The 18,668-nt window shown below is 42.0% G+C and overlaps 1 protein-coding gene across 5 annotated transcripts in view; it reads left to right on the top strand.

Annotated features, from left to right (window-relative positions):
- The window catches only part of sema6bb (sema domain, transmembrane domain (TM), and cytoplasmic domain, (semaphorin) 6Bb), a 128,140-nt gene that overhangs the window by 62,386 nt on the left and 47,086 nt on the right, over window positions 1-18,668 (top strand). For 4 of the 5 annotated variants that reach the window (XM_044199480.1, XM_044199478.1, XM_044199481.1 and 1 more), the window contains exons 4-9: window positions 5,453-5,513; window positions 5,661-5,723; window positions 14,940-15,038; window positions 16,568-16,658; window positions 17,232-17,351; window positions 18,072-18,160. In XM_044199480.1, coding sequence (XP_044055415.1) covers window positions 5,453-5,513; window positions 5,661-5,723; window positions 14,940-15,038; window positions 16,568-16,658; window positions 17,232-17,351; window positions 18,072-18,160 — 523 coding nt within the window. The remainder of the gene's footprint in view (window positions 1-5,452; window positions 5,514-5,660; window positions 5,724-14,939; window positions 15,039-16,567; window positions 16,659-17,231; window positions 17,352-18,071; window positions 18,161-18,668) is intronic. The other variant, XM_044199483.1, reaches the window with a different exon arrangement.

Here is an 18,668-nt window from a genome sequence, read left to right as displayed (position 1 = left end):
CACAACTAAGCTACAATCATCTACATCCTCTGTTTTACTTTGCCCCTGTTAGCGAATCCACTGATTGAGGTGATTTTATTGAAATGTACTGATTTCTCTGCAACATTTTTTCTGGTGTGAACAGGCCTTACCATACTCTGCATTATTTAAACATTAATACTTGGAGGTCATTTTTTGTTATATAACTAACAGTACTGCCATAACTTTGTTACTATAATCTCTTCTGATTACTTGGGAAAATGAATGTGCTGTGGTTAGATCACTACAGAGACGAGGTTTGTTTGAACAAATCTGTTATAGTAGCTTCATTTGAAGGCTGACATTTGGCCTGGCAAATGTTTTCTAGTTTGGTCTCCATCTGACGATGGTCCCCATATGTCTGTCATTCTGGTGAATGTGCTGATCCTGGACAGACTGTAGCCCTGGTGGTCAGGAGAGCCAGACGAGGACGGCCTGCTCAGCTGCACCAGGTTTACACTGTAAAGCTACATCTGCCACTCCCCGGAGCCATTCAGGAGCCGACCTGAAACAGACTGAACTAACAAAAAACATACACCTCAAGATTTACTGCCCATGTTGTCAAAAAAATGTTTAGCTTGAAACATGCTAAAAAAAATGAGACAGTCAGTTTCCACATATGGCACTGGTTATTTGCTGTAGTGGCAGTCTGAAAGAAGATTGAAGTGGTTTCCTATAAGAGACGCCACTGTGGTCCAGGAAATGACCCAGTCTCTGGCCTCCAGCTGGTCTAACCTCACTACTGAGAATTGGTAGTTAATATATCAAACTATGTAACATGGTTCCAGCCATTCTGTCTTCACTGAGAGAGTCTATAAGCACCCACATGCACACAGCCTGATAGTAAAACTGCCCACAGACATACTAGGGCCACTGCCGTCTGTAGGTCTGCTTTAAAATATTACCAGAGCCATGAAGCAGTCTGAGCGACGTTAATTTCAATTTATAGCTGCAGAAATTCTTACTGAATAGCAGAAGTAAACTGATATGAATGTCTCAGCCAACCGGATGATAATAAAATGCTAGACTGACAGGCAGAAAGACGAGAGAGGCGAGGGAGGTTGATGGCATTATGAGAGATTCAGAGAAAGAGCGTTTCAAGAGTATATTTAAATATTACTTTTAAGTGGCTAATAGTGTTTGCGGCTTCTAAACAGAAAATGATCAGTCTAGAAAGAAACAGATCTGTGTGCTTGTGTGAGCCACAGACAGCCCAGCGGGGAGGCAGAGTTTTAACATGTATAATATATAAATAAGTACCTATGCGGTGGCAGGTATGACTACCAAAAGCTCGTACAGAGTGCATGGCCTGATAAGACGCCTCACTCATCCCCAAATCCTGTCACCATTAGCATAGCTGCTCCACAGACTGCAAGCGCTGCTAAATCCCTGCCCCAAGCACCTGCTGAGAGCCGCTACCTCTCCGTGTCTTCTTCCCATCCTTGCTAAATGAAAGTAATGTGTTTGGCTGGTGGCAGGTGGAGTAAAGCGCCTTGCTGTGTTAAGCCCCATTTCATTGCTGTCAGGATGAGCAGCTGTGGATCCTGTGGTCTTCAGCCCTCAGTCAGATCCAAAGGGCTAAGCCACACAAATATAAACCAATTGAAGAGTGTTTACCTATTGACAAGATGACCAAAGGAATGAAGCCAACTCTTGATTAACTGTTCCAATTGTGATAAGCGTAAGAGGTTTTTGCCATCTGGGTCTGTCTGTGCGTGTGTGTGTGTGTGTGTGTGTGTGTGTGTGTGTGTGTGTGTGTGTTTACGTTTTGCATTAGGTGGAAAGGGAAAGTGTGTTGACTTACTGCCAGGTTGGAAGTTGCTCTGTTTATTAGCCCACAGACGCTGACCTCAGGGGTCACGCGGCGGTCACAGCCAGGTCAAATGCCTCATGGCAGACGGACAGGGAGACAGCTCTGTTGTGGCAAAGACTGGGAAGCTTGGGAGTTAAAGCTGCCAGGCTGTTCAGCTGTAGAGTGGCTAGCAGAGAAAGTTCAGCATGCAGACGAGGACAAGTATGCAGGGAGAGACACAAACACACAGGTGAAGACACCCACATGAACACATTCCATAGGCACTGTTTCCACACTTTATACTAGTACTATAAAGTGTGCACTCAGGACTAATCCTCATAGTGTTTGGCAGTTAAAGTTAAAACACTTTGCCAAAAATACATGAGTGCAGACTGATGTAATTTAAACTACAACTTTAAGCAGCTGTTATGGAAATGTAACTAGGACTGCAACTGATGATTATTTTTGCTATCAATCTACCAATTAATTTCTTGATTAATCCATAAAGCATTTGGCCTATAATAGGTCAGTGTGAGGGACAGAGTCGGCAGGCATAATGAGTCGCAGGTGGATTTTCAAAATGTGGGTTTTATTTACTCAAAAATTAAGAAAACAATTTACAAAATATGCCCATAACATGTCATAAAAGAAGTCAACTAGACAGAACTACACTCATGAGCATGAATTGAATAGACAGACAGACCCATCCGACCTAACAAACTGAACACAAAGGGGAACATACTATATAACGGCTGATCAGACACAAAGACAAACACTAACAACTAAGCTACCAATACAACAACATAGGGCAATTTGTCTATCAGTTTAAATATTTAACAATGAACCAAAACAAAAGTATGTGTGTGAGTGCAGGAGGGTTACATTCAAATCAACTGTGACCTGCAGCCACACAGTCAGCAAGTAACAAAATTGCCCATCACAAGTTCCCAGAGCCGAAGTTAACGTCTTAATATATCTTGTTTGGTTTTTGTTTCGTGCTATCACAGAAGACTAAGAATACCAGAACATATCCATATATTTTCTTTTAAAAATACAATTATATATGACGTAATAAATATTACATATTCGGTATTGCCTGCGCAGGAGTTTCTAGTTTCAGGTTTCTATTGTATTTTCATTGATTTTGAGAGACATTTCTTGTCTCATTTTATGTCTGTTATCAATTATTAAGATGTAGTTGTCTATGGTGTTCAACTCCTTTTTTGATTTTGTTGTTGCAGCCTTAGACTTAAGTATACAGATGTTGTTTTTAAGCACTGTGAGTGTATTGCCTGAAGGAGGTCTTTAACCAATGCTCTCTCAATGAACTTAGTGGGTAGTGCAGGATTTTACTATACCCACTTTTCAATTTTGAGAGCACTACAAATTCACTTGTTAGAATTTAGAATGTAATATCGAACTGGGACACGGCTACTTACTCAGGCACATATTTACAGACACCCTGGTATATGCAAACTCACATGCAGACATGCCACAGAGTACTCTGCTTCAGTCAGCAGAAGTGTCAGCTCAAATCTTTCCATTTCAGTTTCATCCAGTGGAGCAGCGTCTCCTGCACACTCTATTTGCAGGCTCAGAAAGGCTCAGCACTGCTCACACTAAACCAAAATATGGCTGCTAGCAAGACGAAGGGTAGGAAAACTAAAAAGAAATATAGGAAAACTTGGTGGCTTAAGATGTCTTGACCTTGACTTTGCTGTTGTTTGGCGGGCCAAAAGGAGAAAGTTCATGAGCTGGTCAAGTCAGAAATGTAGGAAATGTTGACAGTTTCTCTTGATTCTTTGTTGACTTTGTATTAGCCTGGTCACAAAGGGTCAGGGGGCGTTTATGAAATAACAGCTCAGGCACACGCACATCCTATTGGCATATACACACACATACACAAGACCAGACAAAGAGATGGAAATAGGAGACTTTTGATTTGTAGGTTTTAGGGCTGGATTTTGTAAGTTGAAGTGCCTTTGTAAGTTATGAGTCGAGGCTATTCAAGGCTGTGTGCACAACATAAAGAATAATGAAATCTTTACACAGTTCACATGTTAGTCCTTACCATGAATCCTAACTTTCTACCACATGCAGTACACATAAAATCCACTAACACATATATACAAACAAAAATATACAGACCTTTTCATTCAAACAACCTGGAAGGCAAGAGAAGAGAGAGAAAGAGAAGCAGCAGCATAAATAATTCCCCCTCCTCTGCACTATCAGAGGCAACAGTGCTGGCTGCCAGCTACTCTGACTAGGAGGCCTGGTGCTATATTCATTATGTTAATGCTGAGACAACGCTGAAGCAGCCTAGATGAGATTATGCCTCACACTCTGGCCCACTCCACTGTTTGGAGAACGCTTAAACTCTGACCTGTTAAGCAGGGACGCACCGAGCAAGTGTTTGGTGATTTCACACTTCTTCTCCACTTAGTCGTTGTCCTGTTCTGAGAGGTTAAGCAAGAGCGGGAATCTTCTAACACACTGACAGGAAGTGAGGATGAATTATTCAGGAGTGGAGTAACCTGATGGCCTACCTGTGCTCTTATCATGCACACATTCTCACAGCTCTCTCTTTCAGAAAAACAGATGCATACACATTGATGCACACACTCAGGTGGCACGAATACTCACATTGGCAGGCACTCGTACATGGATGCACACATGATGACCCCTCCCTCTGTCAAAGAAAAAGGCAAAACCAAGAGAAAATGCAGCACAGATGGGAGGCAGAGCTGGATCAGAGATGGGATCGATAGTGCTGCAATAACACGGCTATGGCAGATTTACAGATTAGCCCATTCAGAGCCTGGCCCTTTGCTTGCTTGAAGCCCAAGCTTCAGATTCATCCCAGCAGATACCAAGGCCTTGATCAATATGTAAACGTCAGCTTTTAGCTGCCTAGCCCAACTCTCATTTAGCTGGTATTTTCATAGGAACATCCAAGGTTACTGCAGAATTATCAGCAGATTAAGAGTGCGAGAAAAGCAGTGTTTGGAATATCATGAATACATGCATGGTGTTGGACCACGTGTAGGCAGCATGTGGGGGTGTGCAAGCATCAATATAACAACTTGATTAAATCATCCATTAATTCAATTTTAGGCTTTTGAATAAGACTGATAAGCTGAATTTGGGGCCTGAGAGCAAATTCAATGCAGCAAGTCAAGTTTAATGAGTGGAGGCAAAAGGCAAAGGGGAAATATGAGACATCATTATGCAGTCGGGTACCATTCCTCATATATATTGGGAGAAATGGAAGACATTGTAAAGCTGCTCCCTAATCTCTGAGGGTCTGATCAACTTCAAACGAATAGATGTCTCTAATATGCATGCATTACATAGCTGTATGCACAGAGTTATTTAGTCGTAAAACCACACAGATTCAATAAATAGCGGAAATATTCATACTCAGAGTTTGTATTAAGTGTGTGGCTTGGATTTCATCCAAAAGAAAATCTGCATCGACCTGCACTGTCCTGAGTTAGCAATAATATCTATGCTGTACTTCTGCTGTGGAACTGGTATTCATGGTTTGCTTAGTGCAGTGTCTTACCTTACCTTAAGCTTTGGATAGAGCTGTGTTGGCTGACTGCCACTCTTACTCTATTTCTCTCTTTCTCTCTCCAGGGATGACCTTTTCCGTGTGGAGTTGGACATTGTTGCAGGAGATGAGATGTTCTACAGCAAGGTGAGTACCTTCTGGACAGACACCAATAGCATTTACAACCTTTAGGGTGGATGTATTACTTGTCGTTAGACTGGAAAATGTCATTTTCTACTACAGAGAAATGCAAATGTAGCTAACGAGCAGTGCACATGTTTTTTTTATGTATAGAAAAGAACATGGGAGTCGAACAAGAATGACATCAGGATCTGCAGGATGAAGGGCAAGCACGAGGTGAGACAGTGTGTCTGTTTCTCCATCTTCTCTTTCTTTTTAAAACAGATATATTCTCTATTTTCTCTCTGGCTCTCTCATAATAGCGTGAAAACAGTGCATTAAACCTGCATTAATTTTTGCAACATAAGTTCAGTTACCTGGCTCTGTATCTGTAATATCTGGATCTTTAGCTACTAAATGCTAAACTCTGTTGATCACCTAGTTTCTCACATTGTCTGTCGGCTGTTGCTGGGCAGGTAGTGTACACTGGGTTTATCAGAGAACTTTTTTTGCTTAAAACAGCTGCCTGCTGTTGCTGGAAATGAGGTTGTTGAGAATGAACCAAAACAATAAAGTTGCTGGCCAGAAAACCAAAACATCAGATCAAATAATTAATAATACAACAATCAGGCTGCAAAAAAAGTTAAAATACAGTTTATAGTACAAAAACTCTCTCCATTTATTGATTTTTAAGTTACTTCAGCATTTCGTTTGCATTTTCATACCATTTATTTATTTTTTTTACTCAAAGCATTTTCTCAGAAATACAGCCTGAAACACAACTTCTGGATGCACATCGACATAAAATCTGAGTAAACCCCCAAAGCAATTGGAGATTATATGCAAAGATTGTATACTGTATATTTACAGATCAAATGTATTGGATTACAGTTTGTTAGTGAAATAGGTCGAAGTCCTCTCTACTCACGCAGAGCTTTTGTCTTACACTATCCCTCCTTCTTACACACATTATTATGGCACATGTTTTACCTTTCTGTCTGGAGCTTTGGTTTCATTGTGCCAGTCATCTGACTGGCATGCCTGCTGGCATAGCCTCAAGAAGAGGAGGGCTTTGACCGCGTATTATCTCATTGTCCCTGCTCATCTAACCCATCACACACACACACACACACACACACACACACACACACATCAGTCAGAAGAACAGAGCCACTCCTGCTTAAACACCACTTGTTCCACCGTCATGAGTTAGGAATGCGGTTTGTGCCCTCAGAAAATGCAGGTGGGCGTCGGGAAACCGAAGCGGTGAAGAAGGGATGCGGTGAAACGTCCCAGCAGCCCACGCCTGAATACCTCTTATATCTCCAACACACACATCCCTAGCTATTGTCTGCCACACATAAACAGCCCGTATTCAGTGTCTATGTGTGTGTGTGGGTGTGTGTAGTGGTGATGGTTGGCTCGGGAAACATGGGCCTTGTCCCCTCCAGGCAGAGAAAAAAAATGACTTATTTAACACAGTGAGAGAACACCTGACATTAAATCTGTGTGAGACAACGCCAGACAGGAACACAATGAAGAATAGAGGGACAGAGACAAAAAGCTAGGCTGAGAGGAGGAGAGGGGAGGAGGAGGGGGAGACAGAGAGGTGAGAGAGAAGAGGTGGGTAGATAAAGAAAGAGAGGAGAGGCAACGAGAAGAAATGTGATGAGAGGAAAGGAGAGGAAAGGAGAGGAGAGGAGAGATAGAGTGTGTGGGTCCCTGTTGGCCGGCCCGGAGGAGAGCTGTGGGGCTGACTGAGATATGAAAGGTCTTCTTGCCCCTAATGACTGTGCTGCCTGGTAAAGCTGTGAGTCACACGGCAATGTGAGGAAGATAAGAACACTGCCAGGTCCTCTCTGTCAGCTCTCTGTGCTTAGACGCATATGAATGGATGCGCTTGTGTGTGCATATGCGTGCACACACAAGCGCAGTCACACACACACAATTACACACGCTCACTAGGGTACAACCGATATGGATTTCTAAAAGCCAATACAGATATTGTTATTATATTGTATATTGTTTACATTCATGTTTGCTAGCTTGCTGTCTTCTTCCCTGCATGTTGGAGAATTGCTACTTTTGTTGGCACACTGCGGCCACCTGTCGATGTGGAATAGTGTGAAACCATTTGCAGGAATGTGTACGTCGTCACCCGCGTGCTCATGCACATATATATAATATCTGGGATACCCTTTTGTCAAGAATGTAGCTTAATGGATTTATATTTGATTATTCGGCCATCTTTCAATGAAGAATTGCGTTGTAAGTTGTTTTTCAAAAATATTGAGCTAAAGCACTGAAACAAGTTCAGAAAATTACTTGCTCCAATGCAGCCTTTAAGACCTGGAAAATACATAATTTAAGATATAGTTTGATGTTATGATGTTACTGCAATGTATTAGATTGCTGGGATGTTGTTTTTGTTACCCCCCTGTTGCTGTTTTGCTGATCGTGTTGGAGGTTGAGCTGGGTGAATATTTAACAGAAGAACAATCTTTTTCTGACTCTAATGCATGCATACACATGACATGAAGGTTCTTACATATATGTAGGCGCAATCACCAGCTCTCGAGTACATTTCATACACTGTATGTTCATACATTTTCATGATTTCGCATCATCATCGTCATTTTTTTAATCAGCTCTTTTTTGTTTCTCTGTCCTACAAATACATGAATACAATTAAATAGAAAATCTCAACAAACACAACTGTCAAGCAGTTGCTTTCTGTATGCCTTCTTCCCCCTCCATCCACTCCCCTTCCTCTCTTTCTCTCCTCCACTTGAAATGAAACTGAAAATGTCCTGTTCTGCTCGGGGGATGGTTGTGTCAGATGTGACACATTCACCACCTAGTAATTGGTTTTGTAATTAAATGTTTCTGCTTGGTTGATCACAAAGGACATAGTATTCTCCCTAATTAGGCTGAAAATTCAATATCCTAATTCTTTCGCCCTTTTTCTTCTCCCGTGTTGACCAAACGATTGTTGATGAAAGCAACAGTCAGCCTTGCTGTCACTCACTCTGCATATTCCTGTCATTTTTTCCTTTGTCCTTTGCTTTCCGCTGTCTCTTTATGTCTCCTGCATTTGCCCTTTTCATGTCTTTCTCTGTCATTCCCTCCCCTTCTTTCACTCCTTCCCTTTTTCTTCTTATGAGAGCAAAAGTGAGCAAGAGATAGAGGGTGAGACGTTCCCCAGAGGTGGCTCTGTGCCAACACATTAGGCCATGACAGTGTGGCATGCACATGTAAACAAAGGCAATTCCATACAGAGCACTTTTAAAGAGCGGTTGGGCATCGTTATAAGCAGCACTTAGCAAGATTGTTTGATCAATATTGCATTGGTCGTGCTCTCTAAGGAGCTCCGGGTTTTCAATTGTCCAACCCAAATGCCTTTTCTGGGTTGGACAGGCAGAAGATTCAGTTTCACAGCCTTTTCTGGCTCCTAAATTAATCAATTTGAAATGCCACATGTAGAGTCACTTTCATTCCTTGTAGTTGTGGTCCTTTTTTTCAATCTCACTAATACTTCATAATTATGTATAAAGTATCCTGTTTCTCTGCCTTTCATGTTACTGTACATTGAAGTCTTTGCTACTTCATTGCCTATTATATTCCCCAAAAATGTGTACTTTTGAGACTGTGACCAAAGGCTCTGCACACTTAGGTCCAACGCAACAATGTAATGATGAAGCCATGAAATCAGCTTTCCAGATGTTTGTGCAGTATTTATTTCCATTTAATTACTTCTGATACTTATTTCCTTTATTTTGGCTTTCTGTTTTGATTTATCCTGAGTTTTTGTGTTATTCTTGAATTGTTGGGCATACTATGTATTTGGACCTAGGCATCTACAGCTGTGAACTGCTAAGCACATATCTGATGCCATTATAAACTTTTGTCAAAACATTTGCCCTTATGAAGGTTCATTTAAAAAGTGTGCTGAGCCTTCTTTTTCATATATTCCCAAAAAGCCAATTTTCTTACAGGCAAAGCAAACAATATCACATGTAAAGTGACAATTTGCCACCGTTTTCTCAGCAGGTTGTCAGACAGAGAGCTGTCCAGGGGTGATTCAGGTTAAGTGTTGTGGTCAAGGATTGAATGGAGGTGTGTGTATGTGTGTTTGTGAATGTCTGGTGTGTGTATGTTTCCACCAGGGAGTGGAGCTCAGCTGACCCCACAATCTGTAGGTCTTGCTGCAGGTCAGCTCCACTGCTGAGGCTGCCACATGGCTGACTGGCCTGGAAAAACTCTCAGGTTTTCTTTGTTTCTTCCTTTCTGTCTTCACTCTCTCCCTATCTCTCACTCTCCCCCTCTCTCTCTTTATTTTTTCCTCCAATCTCTATTATCTCGCTTTCCCTCCCTCTCTCCCTCCCTCTGGTGTCTGATGTTTGTTTGTGGCCTGTGGTGTGTTCAGTCAGAATTACCATCAAACAGGGAAGAAGGGTTGCAGAGGGACGTGGATTAGCTTTAACATGCTGAGTAAGACTGCAGCACTCAGAACAGCACATTGCTGCTAATTTGGTACCGCTGTTAATTTATCCTCCGCCCACATGCACACAAACACACACACGCACTGTCATGAAGAGTCACTGTTTTCAGTCAAAATCGTGCATCAGGGATTTTTCTGGAAATGACAAGCCTGTTGTTAATGAGTGTAGAAGAGGGCTCGCCAAACCTTTGTGTGTGTGAGTGTGTATTGTGTATACAGTATATGTGTGTGCGTGTGTGGGAGAGTTCTGGCTCAATGGCGGCTCTTGGCACAGCAATGCTCTCTTCTCCCTGGTCGCTAACATCAGGGGACCAGCCAGGCATGTAATGGAAACTTTGGAGATTTAGAGGAGCAGCTTGCTAAATACGACCCCCTGATGTGCTGCCTTAGATGGCTCCTGTGTACGAACATTACTAAAGCAGGTCATCATGATACATTTTATGAGAGTATGAAAAATACTGTTGTAGATTTTACGATGTATAAACCTGTTTTGTATTTCGGTTAGACCAACACGGGAATGCTGATTGTAGCCGGAGGTAAAACCCATGTTCGTTTTTGGATAAAGTCTCATCATTAGAAGAAACATTGAGCTCAGGCTAAATGAAAAGGTTGTTTATCATCGCAGACTAACGGTTGAGTTCCGGACAATAGATGGAAAGCAGATGCAGAAGGTGGAGCCTCTTCAATTTTAATAGTGTCTGACTGCTGCAGGTTGTTTTGAGCAGATGTGTTGTAGCAACAGAGAACTTGTTCCTCTAGACTGTGTGTGTGTGTGTGTGTGTGTGTGTGTGTGTGTGTGTGTGTGTGTGTGTGTGTGATCACTTGCATTTATATGTCTACAAATGCTTTTGGTGTGTCTAAGGAAAATGTCTGTGTCTGTGCCTTGAATCCAAGAGGCGAGGAATGCACTTGCTCGGTCAACATCTGTGGAGTAGAACTAGCCTGGCTGACATCTGCCTTAAGAGCAAGAGACTGATTAAAAACCTGCTGCCTGCATAGCGTCTAGTTTAAATAAATGCAGTTTCACATATGCAAACTTGCTTACAGACACACGTGCCCTGTCTTTTTACCAGCGCCGGCACCAGACAATTATCAGCAAGGGGGCACAGGGCTTTCACGGGTGGGAAGTCCTTTTTACTTGGTCATAGATCAGACCTTTTTTTTGGTAGTGTAACATTATGGCATTTGAGTTTGGCCAGACCGAGGAGGTGTACCTTTACTGAGAATTAATGCCCACCGTTGGACCAATCAGAATTGAGTATTCAGCCAAGGCCAAGCCATTGTATAATCCCATTATAACACACATGCCAATGTATCACATAACCAATAAACAAAATGATGCATACTGACCACAATGGACTATCAATCTCTACCTGCACTGCACAGTTGGTCTAAAGCTGTTCTGGCAAATCCCACAGAAAAGGCTTTAAGTTAAACAGCAAGAACAAATATGGAATCACAGATATTTTATCTTATACAACTTCAGTGTGAGGGAAATGATACAGACTCACTGCAACTTACTGGTCCAGTGTGTAAATGGAATATAATATTCATAAGTATGAATATAGTATTTTCATTAGATAATCACCTGCAAATAAGAATTGTTGTTTTTTTCATTACCTTAGAATGAGCCCTTTATTTCTCCTTTATACATCCATGGGAGTGGGTCCTCCACCATGTTTCTACAGTAGCCCAGAATGGACAAACCAAACACTGGCTCTAGATAGGACCCTTCGCGTTTTTTGTGAGTTTCACGGCCACCGTAGTTTCTCCTACACGCTTGGAAGGGGAGGGGTAATCAGTTGCTTGCAATCTGCAACTTCATCGCTAGATGCCACTAAATCCTACACACTTTACGAGTCAGGCAGCGGCGTTAAATTTGATTTTGCAAAGGAGGCCATTACGGAGGTAAGTTAAGCCTACCTTATGCTGACCTGGCTATGATTTTACTATATGTATTTTTAACTTATGAATTTGTTTGCAAATTAATAGTTTAATCATTTATCAATACACGTGTATCATATTTAATGTTTATTGTAATATAATGAGTATTGAGAATTTTAGGAGGGCACTAAAGCTTTTTGGGCAGACATTTCCTCCCAGTGCCCCCCCCGTGCCACTGCCACCGCTTTCCACACTCTTCCTCTTTAAATCTCCCCTCTATTAACAACTATGTCCATATTTGCACTCAGACGCGTGCTCCTGTGTAATTCATCTGTGCTGCAGATTAATTTTTCAGAGCCCAGGCAGCTCTGCCTCTGTCAGTAAAATGAGCAGGAGGTGGAGGAAGAGGAGGAGGAGGGCTGCAGTCGTCTGGGTCTTGGGAAGGCTTGCCAGCCAGCACAGGTGGCGTTTTGTCTGGATTCTGCCCAGGGAGCAAGGGAGCAGAGAGAGGGGAGGATGCAGAGGGGAGAAGACGGATGCACCAGGACGTACAGCATTTGGATTTATATATAATTGTTTAATTCAGTGATTCACTACTTGATCCTTTGTAATTGGTTTATTTTTTATAGTGGAAACCGTAGTATAACCCTAATCCTGCTGACTGAAATGGGCTTTGAATAAAGAAAGACCCATACCTGGAAGTGCCAAATTTCTTTCCCAGAATAGATGAATAACGGTTAATGAACGGCATGTATGCAGCAGGGGATGAATTTTGACGATGTCTGTAAAGTGCAAATGGCAATCAAAACTCAATAGTTGAAATGTTACGAAGGACCCTTGTTTTTATCCTGTAGTCATGAAATGTTTAATTTTATGTGAACAAGCACTGCCAAATGTGTACATTTGTGCAGTTGTTTGGCTCCTCTAAGTATTTACTCCACTCTCTGAGACGCTGGCAGTGGGACTGAGTTGTTATTAGGAGTGCTTCATCTGGCTTTGTGATTACAGCTCTGACCAAGCTGACAGACTGCAACCCCACCGGCAAACAGCATGCAAATGATTCTCACACATGAGCATGCATCTGTGCTGTGATACACACAGATATATGCACCAGGCACACATGAACACATGCTGTATGTGGGGGAGTGACACACACACACAAATACTGTCACAGCCGCTCTTCAATTTATCACACAGTGCTGCGCCATTAGAAATGTACACCTCATACTTGACACACCCCCTGCACCCCAACACACACACACACACACACACACCCACTTTACACTCACTCATGAACACTTCCTTTTTTCCTGTTTTTTTGCTGTTGAAAAACGAGAAGTCTGCAGGGAGTGAAGTGGGAAGGTGGAGCGTCAGAAGGGTTTAGGGTGGAGCATCTGGAATAACACTCACCCGCCTCTCAAATCATTGCTTTCCCTCTGATCTCTTCCACACACACTCACACACGCACACATACACGTACACACTGTCATTTGATATGCCCGCTATCACCACCACCGCTTCTGCTCCAGCCCTACTTCTCTTTCCGATGACATCACTGCGGGTGGTGGTCTTGAAGTAAACCCCATCTGTGTGTGTGTCTGTGTGTGGCAGAGCTGGTGCCATGCTGACTGGGACACTAGTAGTTTGGGGAGGGGGTTGCTGGCTGCTGTCCACCAGTGATCTACTGTACATCACCACTCACTCTACCACACACACACACAGGTGGAGGACTCGGGCCTGCTTTTTGGCTTTTAAAGGCCATGACTGAAATTTAATACCCATGGAATTCCTGCACACGTAGATTCGCTTATGTGTTGATAGGTTCTTTGTTTATTATCATGTTACTTTTTGGTCATAAAGCCCTTGAGACAGTGGTTTCCAACCTGGGGATCAGAACCCCGCAAGTGGTCCTAAGATAAATCTGAGGGGTCAAGATAATAAAAGAAAGAATAAAAAAACGTTTCTGTTACATATGTAAGTTTGTAATGTTTATATTTATGTAACTTTTCTGTAATTCTTCTTGTGAAATACTGAAAACCTTTACCTCTTCATGCTGTGAAATCAAACAACCTGAGAAGAAAAAAATAACTCTTTAATTAAACTGCTCACAACTTATGTGAGAGTTCACTAGTAGATATTGCTTCTTTAAAACCCCAAAAGGAACCAAAGCCTTAAAATATATAAACCGAAAAGTTTTGATATACAAATTGTCCATATTTTTTCTACCTTTCTTTTCTTGGCTAAATGGTTAGATGATAGCTAGAAGTATTGGATTAATGGTAAAATAGTTAGCTAGATAAAGCTGGATGAATGGTTAAAAAAAGATTGCAATAATGGATAAACAGTTGAAATATATAGCTGAAAGTATTGGCTAAATGGTTGAAATAGTAAGGTAAAAGTAATGGAACCAGTGCTGTAGGTGCAGCATTGTGTGATCATTACAGAGGTTACATGTGTTCAGTCATTTCTACTATAAACACAATGACACACTATACTTTTTGTCGAGGCAGGCGATTAACTTGAAAGTAATTTTTCTCAGTTTCACTACACCAACATTTATTACATTTTGGCACTGTGGGGCAAAAGCAGCTATTAAGTCATGTGGTGCTTACACGACTTCTCATTTCAAAGAACATGCACGGAAGAATGAAACTGTGACTCGGTTGTATTTAGTCATTAAGCAGGCTTCATGTAGTTTGACGCCTCACAGTGGAGAAATTAGCCTTAAATCTGTTGCTTGTTTTAAAATCCTGAAGCTGGTTTGGATTACTGTCTGTCAGTCAACAGCAGCTGTGTGTGTGTATGTGTGTCTGCATGTGTGAAGAGGGTAGACACTTAAAGTCTCTGCAGGCTACATTCAGACTGTATCAATATGATTGACAGCTTTAATGGTGTGATAATTCCACACATCAGGCAACTGAAAAGCTTCATTTCACAGAGATAATCAGTCTCTGAAAAATAAACCCAGTTTTTCCTCTGTTCGCTCCATCATTGTGCCTTTCTTCTCTTCAGTTTTACCCCTCCTGCATATTAAGCTCTCCCACTCTTTATTTCTCTCTTTCCTGAAGGATGAATGCCGTAATTTCATGAAGGTGCTGCTCAGCAGACAAGGTGGCTTGTTTGTGTGCGGGACCAACGCCTTCAACCCGCTATGTGCCAACTATACTGTAAGTAAAGACTAAACACGTTCACTACCACTACAGCTGTACCTGTCCCAAACCTGTGATGACGTCATAATGTCAATATGAAGTCATAGTGATTGGTTTGATGTCACTGATAAATGCCTTTATCTGTTTTTCCTAACCAGAGGCCTCGCTTTCAAAACAATTAGTACGCCTGTTCAGGTGAAAATTTACAGCTTGATTAGAGTTGTTTGTTCAGCACTCGAGGCAGTGTTGACGTCCTCCCCAGGACTTATTTATCCTTGTTGTCTGGCAGTACCAGTGCCTTGTTTTCCTGAGATACAACAGTTGTTATTTCTCGGTGGTTAAACTTTGTGGTCTGCCGAGCTTGTTATCATTGCGAGTCAGAGACGGATAATCAAGAAGAACACAAAGAGGGGAGAAGAGGAAGAGGAGGGTATTCAGAGAGACGTGAATTGTTTGCCTCGTTGGATTTCTTTTGCTAGCGGTTAAGAGAGCAAAGCAAATTCCCCAGTTGGAGGCAGAATTTAAGAGACACTAGGGTTCAAGCTACAAGGGTAAGTGCTGACTGACCTGATTCAAACAATCCGACACAGTGTACTCTGAATATTTCCTCCACTCTGTCCAAAATATGAAGTCAGTCTGAAGCTTCGGCTCCAACTCACCTGAATCCTCCACCATGCAGCTGAATGTGCTCTGCTTCCCAACCAATCCCTGTCTCGCTCAATTACAATAACGATTTCAAACTTGTTGAAGAAAAACTACATATAAATATTAATCATCGGCTGGGCTGATTTCACATCATTCTGCAGGAATATTAAATGACGGATGAAGGCAGTTGGGTTGGAGAAAGCGAGGGAGAAAAAAAAAGTTCACTATCAAAGGCTTTTTCAGATAAGTGTGATTTTCAGTCTCTCACATTTCAAACATAGTGCAACAGTAGAACACCGAGACGTACCTGGCCCATTATCTGTCAGCCACTAATGACATTCTACAACAGTGTATAACGCACCTGTCTCTGCCTGATAGGCTGTCTGTTTCTCTGGGGACTAGTTAGCGATGCTAGCTACTGTTTTATTTATAGCTGTTTTTTAATGAAATGACACTTATAAATTATTTCAGTTTCAGCCGTGGATGAGAATTAGACTGTGCTGTTGAAATAGTTTGCTTTTGGCTGAGTGTATGTGTGTGTGTAACAGAGAGAGATGCAGAAGGGAGATTTAACTGTGTATACATGTATGTTTGTGAGTAAGAGTTTGAACCTTGTGCAAGACTTTATGTGGGTGTGTGGACCCCTATGTGTCTGTATGTGTGTGTGTGTGTCTGTTTTATTTATGCATGAGAATGTGACTGTCTTATTGTTGCTGCTGCGCCTAATTGCCACCAGTGAATCATTAGTTTGCACGGTAACACTCTCTAATTGCCATTCTCTTTGTTGCTTGTTTTCATGATGCTGCTGTAGATGCATTCATATTGTTTACTGATTGATGCATGCATCTCTGTGTGTGTGTGTGTGTGTGTGTGTGTGTGTGTACGTGTGTGTGGTATAACAGGGTGACACTCTAGAGATGGTAGGAGACACCGTCAGTGGTATGGCGAGATGCCCCTATGACCCCAAACACGCCAATGTAGCTCTGTTTGCAGGTAAGACACACCTTTTGTTTTAGCCTACTTCCTCACCTGCACGTGGATCACACAGCGCTCTGACACTTTGTGCTGCCAAAAATGTTGTTTTTGTGATTCCAGTGATCACAGTGATAAATATCATTGAAGAATATCATTGTTCGTAGAAAAAAAAAAGATTTCTGACCCTTAAATACGCTACATACTGCAACATCAACAAAACTGAGCAATTGTGATTCTTCAGTTTTATTCATCTCCTTTGTTTACTTCATCGGATTTAAACACTTCACTATAATCAAATCAACAGCGTTCTGTGGCTGAAACTGTAGGGAGCCATTACTGTTCAGCCATCATCCCATTATCTGATATTAGCTAGAAGTAAAGATGATGTTTTTTTAGCGTGGGAGTGCTGCAAAGTTGCAATTATGTTACTGCAATTACATTGTTGACTGGTCAGTCATGTCATGTTTATGATGCAGGACTTTCATAATACACTAATGCTCACTCCTGCTTTGTTGTTTGCAAACATGCTGTTGCTTTGGTAGGCTTTCCACCTCACTAGTGTTTCTGTGTGTCTCTGTGTGTGCGTGTCAGAGGGGAATCTGTTTACAGCCACAGTGACAGACTTCTTGGCCATTGATGCGGTGATCTATCGTAGCCTTGGGAACAGTCCTGCTCTGCGCACCGTCAAGCATGACTCGAAGTGGTTCAGAGGTACCTACAGACATGTGCACGAGTGTGTACGTGTGCTTCTGTATGCTTGTTAAGGCGTGTTTTTTTGTCTGTTTTAACAAGCATAGATGCACGAGCGCGATTTTCTCAAGAGCGTCTTCTCGTCAGCATCGTGTCTACTGTCAATGTGTTCGTCAGAGTCTGATGTTTTGAGTGTATGTCCGCATCACTTAGCAGCATGCAGGATCAATACACATGTCAGTAGCAGAGGGCTGAGTCAGCAGCCTGACAGCTCCGTGTTCAGGTCACTGGACACGAAGCTGTCAAACTTACTGCTCTTTGACAGAGATTGGACCATCCTGGGACTGTGAAAAACACACAATATCAGACACATAGGTTGTAGCCGGTCCTGGGTGTAATAGCGGCAAAAATGCATAGCGTGAAACTGAGTTCTCAGAAACATCAGGGAGTCATAATGCGCTTATTGTTTGTTGTGAAATCCCCTTTCACCATGTAATGAAATTAAGCATGTGCCTGTGCCTCTTTCTCACTGCCCTTATGTTACCTCGGTGTCGTGGGAGTGAATGATGCATTTGCAAATGGAGACACTGTTTGCTATATGCTTTCTCATGGTCCATCTATATTTCATTGAACCTTTTCTCTCCACACACCTCTCCCGTATACTTTTCTCTCTCTCTCTCTCTCTCTCTCTCTCTCTCTCTCTCTCTCTCTCTCTCACTTTTTCTCTCTCTCACAATATAGAGCCGTATTTTGTCAGCACTGTGGAGTGGGGTCCTCACATCTACTTCTTCTTCAGAGAAATAGCCATGGAGTTCAATTACCTGGAGAAGGTATAGAAGACATTCTGATGAAAACATATCCTCCTCTCCCTCTGAACTCTCAGTATTCTCACAGAGGAGCTGCTGGGCCATTCAGAGCATCTTTTAAAAGGACTGTAGAGGAATATGTGAATGTGTTGTTAAAATGCAACACCATGAAGGGAGATGCCGATCTAATATCTTTCTGCTGCTATTATTTGGATGTCAGTATCAAGTCTTTCCCTGACCTTTCATCCTCGTATTTGTTTGTCTGCATATCTAATCCAACAAATCACGGTCAGAGCAAACAACTCATATCTGTATTAACCTGAGAAAAGCTTTTTTTATAACAACTCTGTATATTTCCTGCCCTTACCAGACCTGGGGATACATCTTTATGAAAAAATATCAGCATCAGGAAACCCGTTTCTCTCATAAATTAGCAATTTACATTTCGGGAGAAGTGCTTGCACAAGGTCCCAGGCTTTGACACGTTTACAGAGAGCAGAGTAAATGGAGACTTGTGTGGATGCGTTCAAAG

Source organism: Siniperca chuatsi, linkage group LG6 (assembly GCF_020085105.1).
Source record: "Siniperca chuatsi isolate FFG_IHB_CAS linkage group LG6, ASM2008510v1, whole genome shotgun sequence".
NCBI classification, from domain to species: Eukaryota; Metazoa; Chordata; class Actinopteri; order Centrarchiformes; family Sinipercidae; genus Siniperca; species Siniperca chuatsi.
Note: the sequence above shows the minus strand (reverse complement) of the source record. Positions and strands in the feature narration are given on the sequence as shown.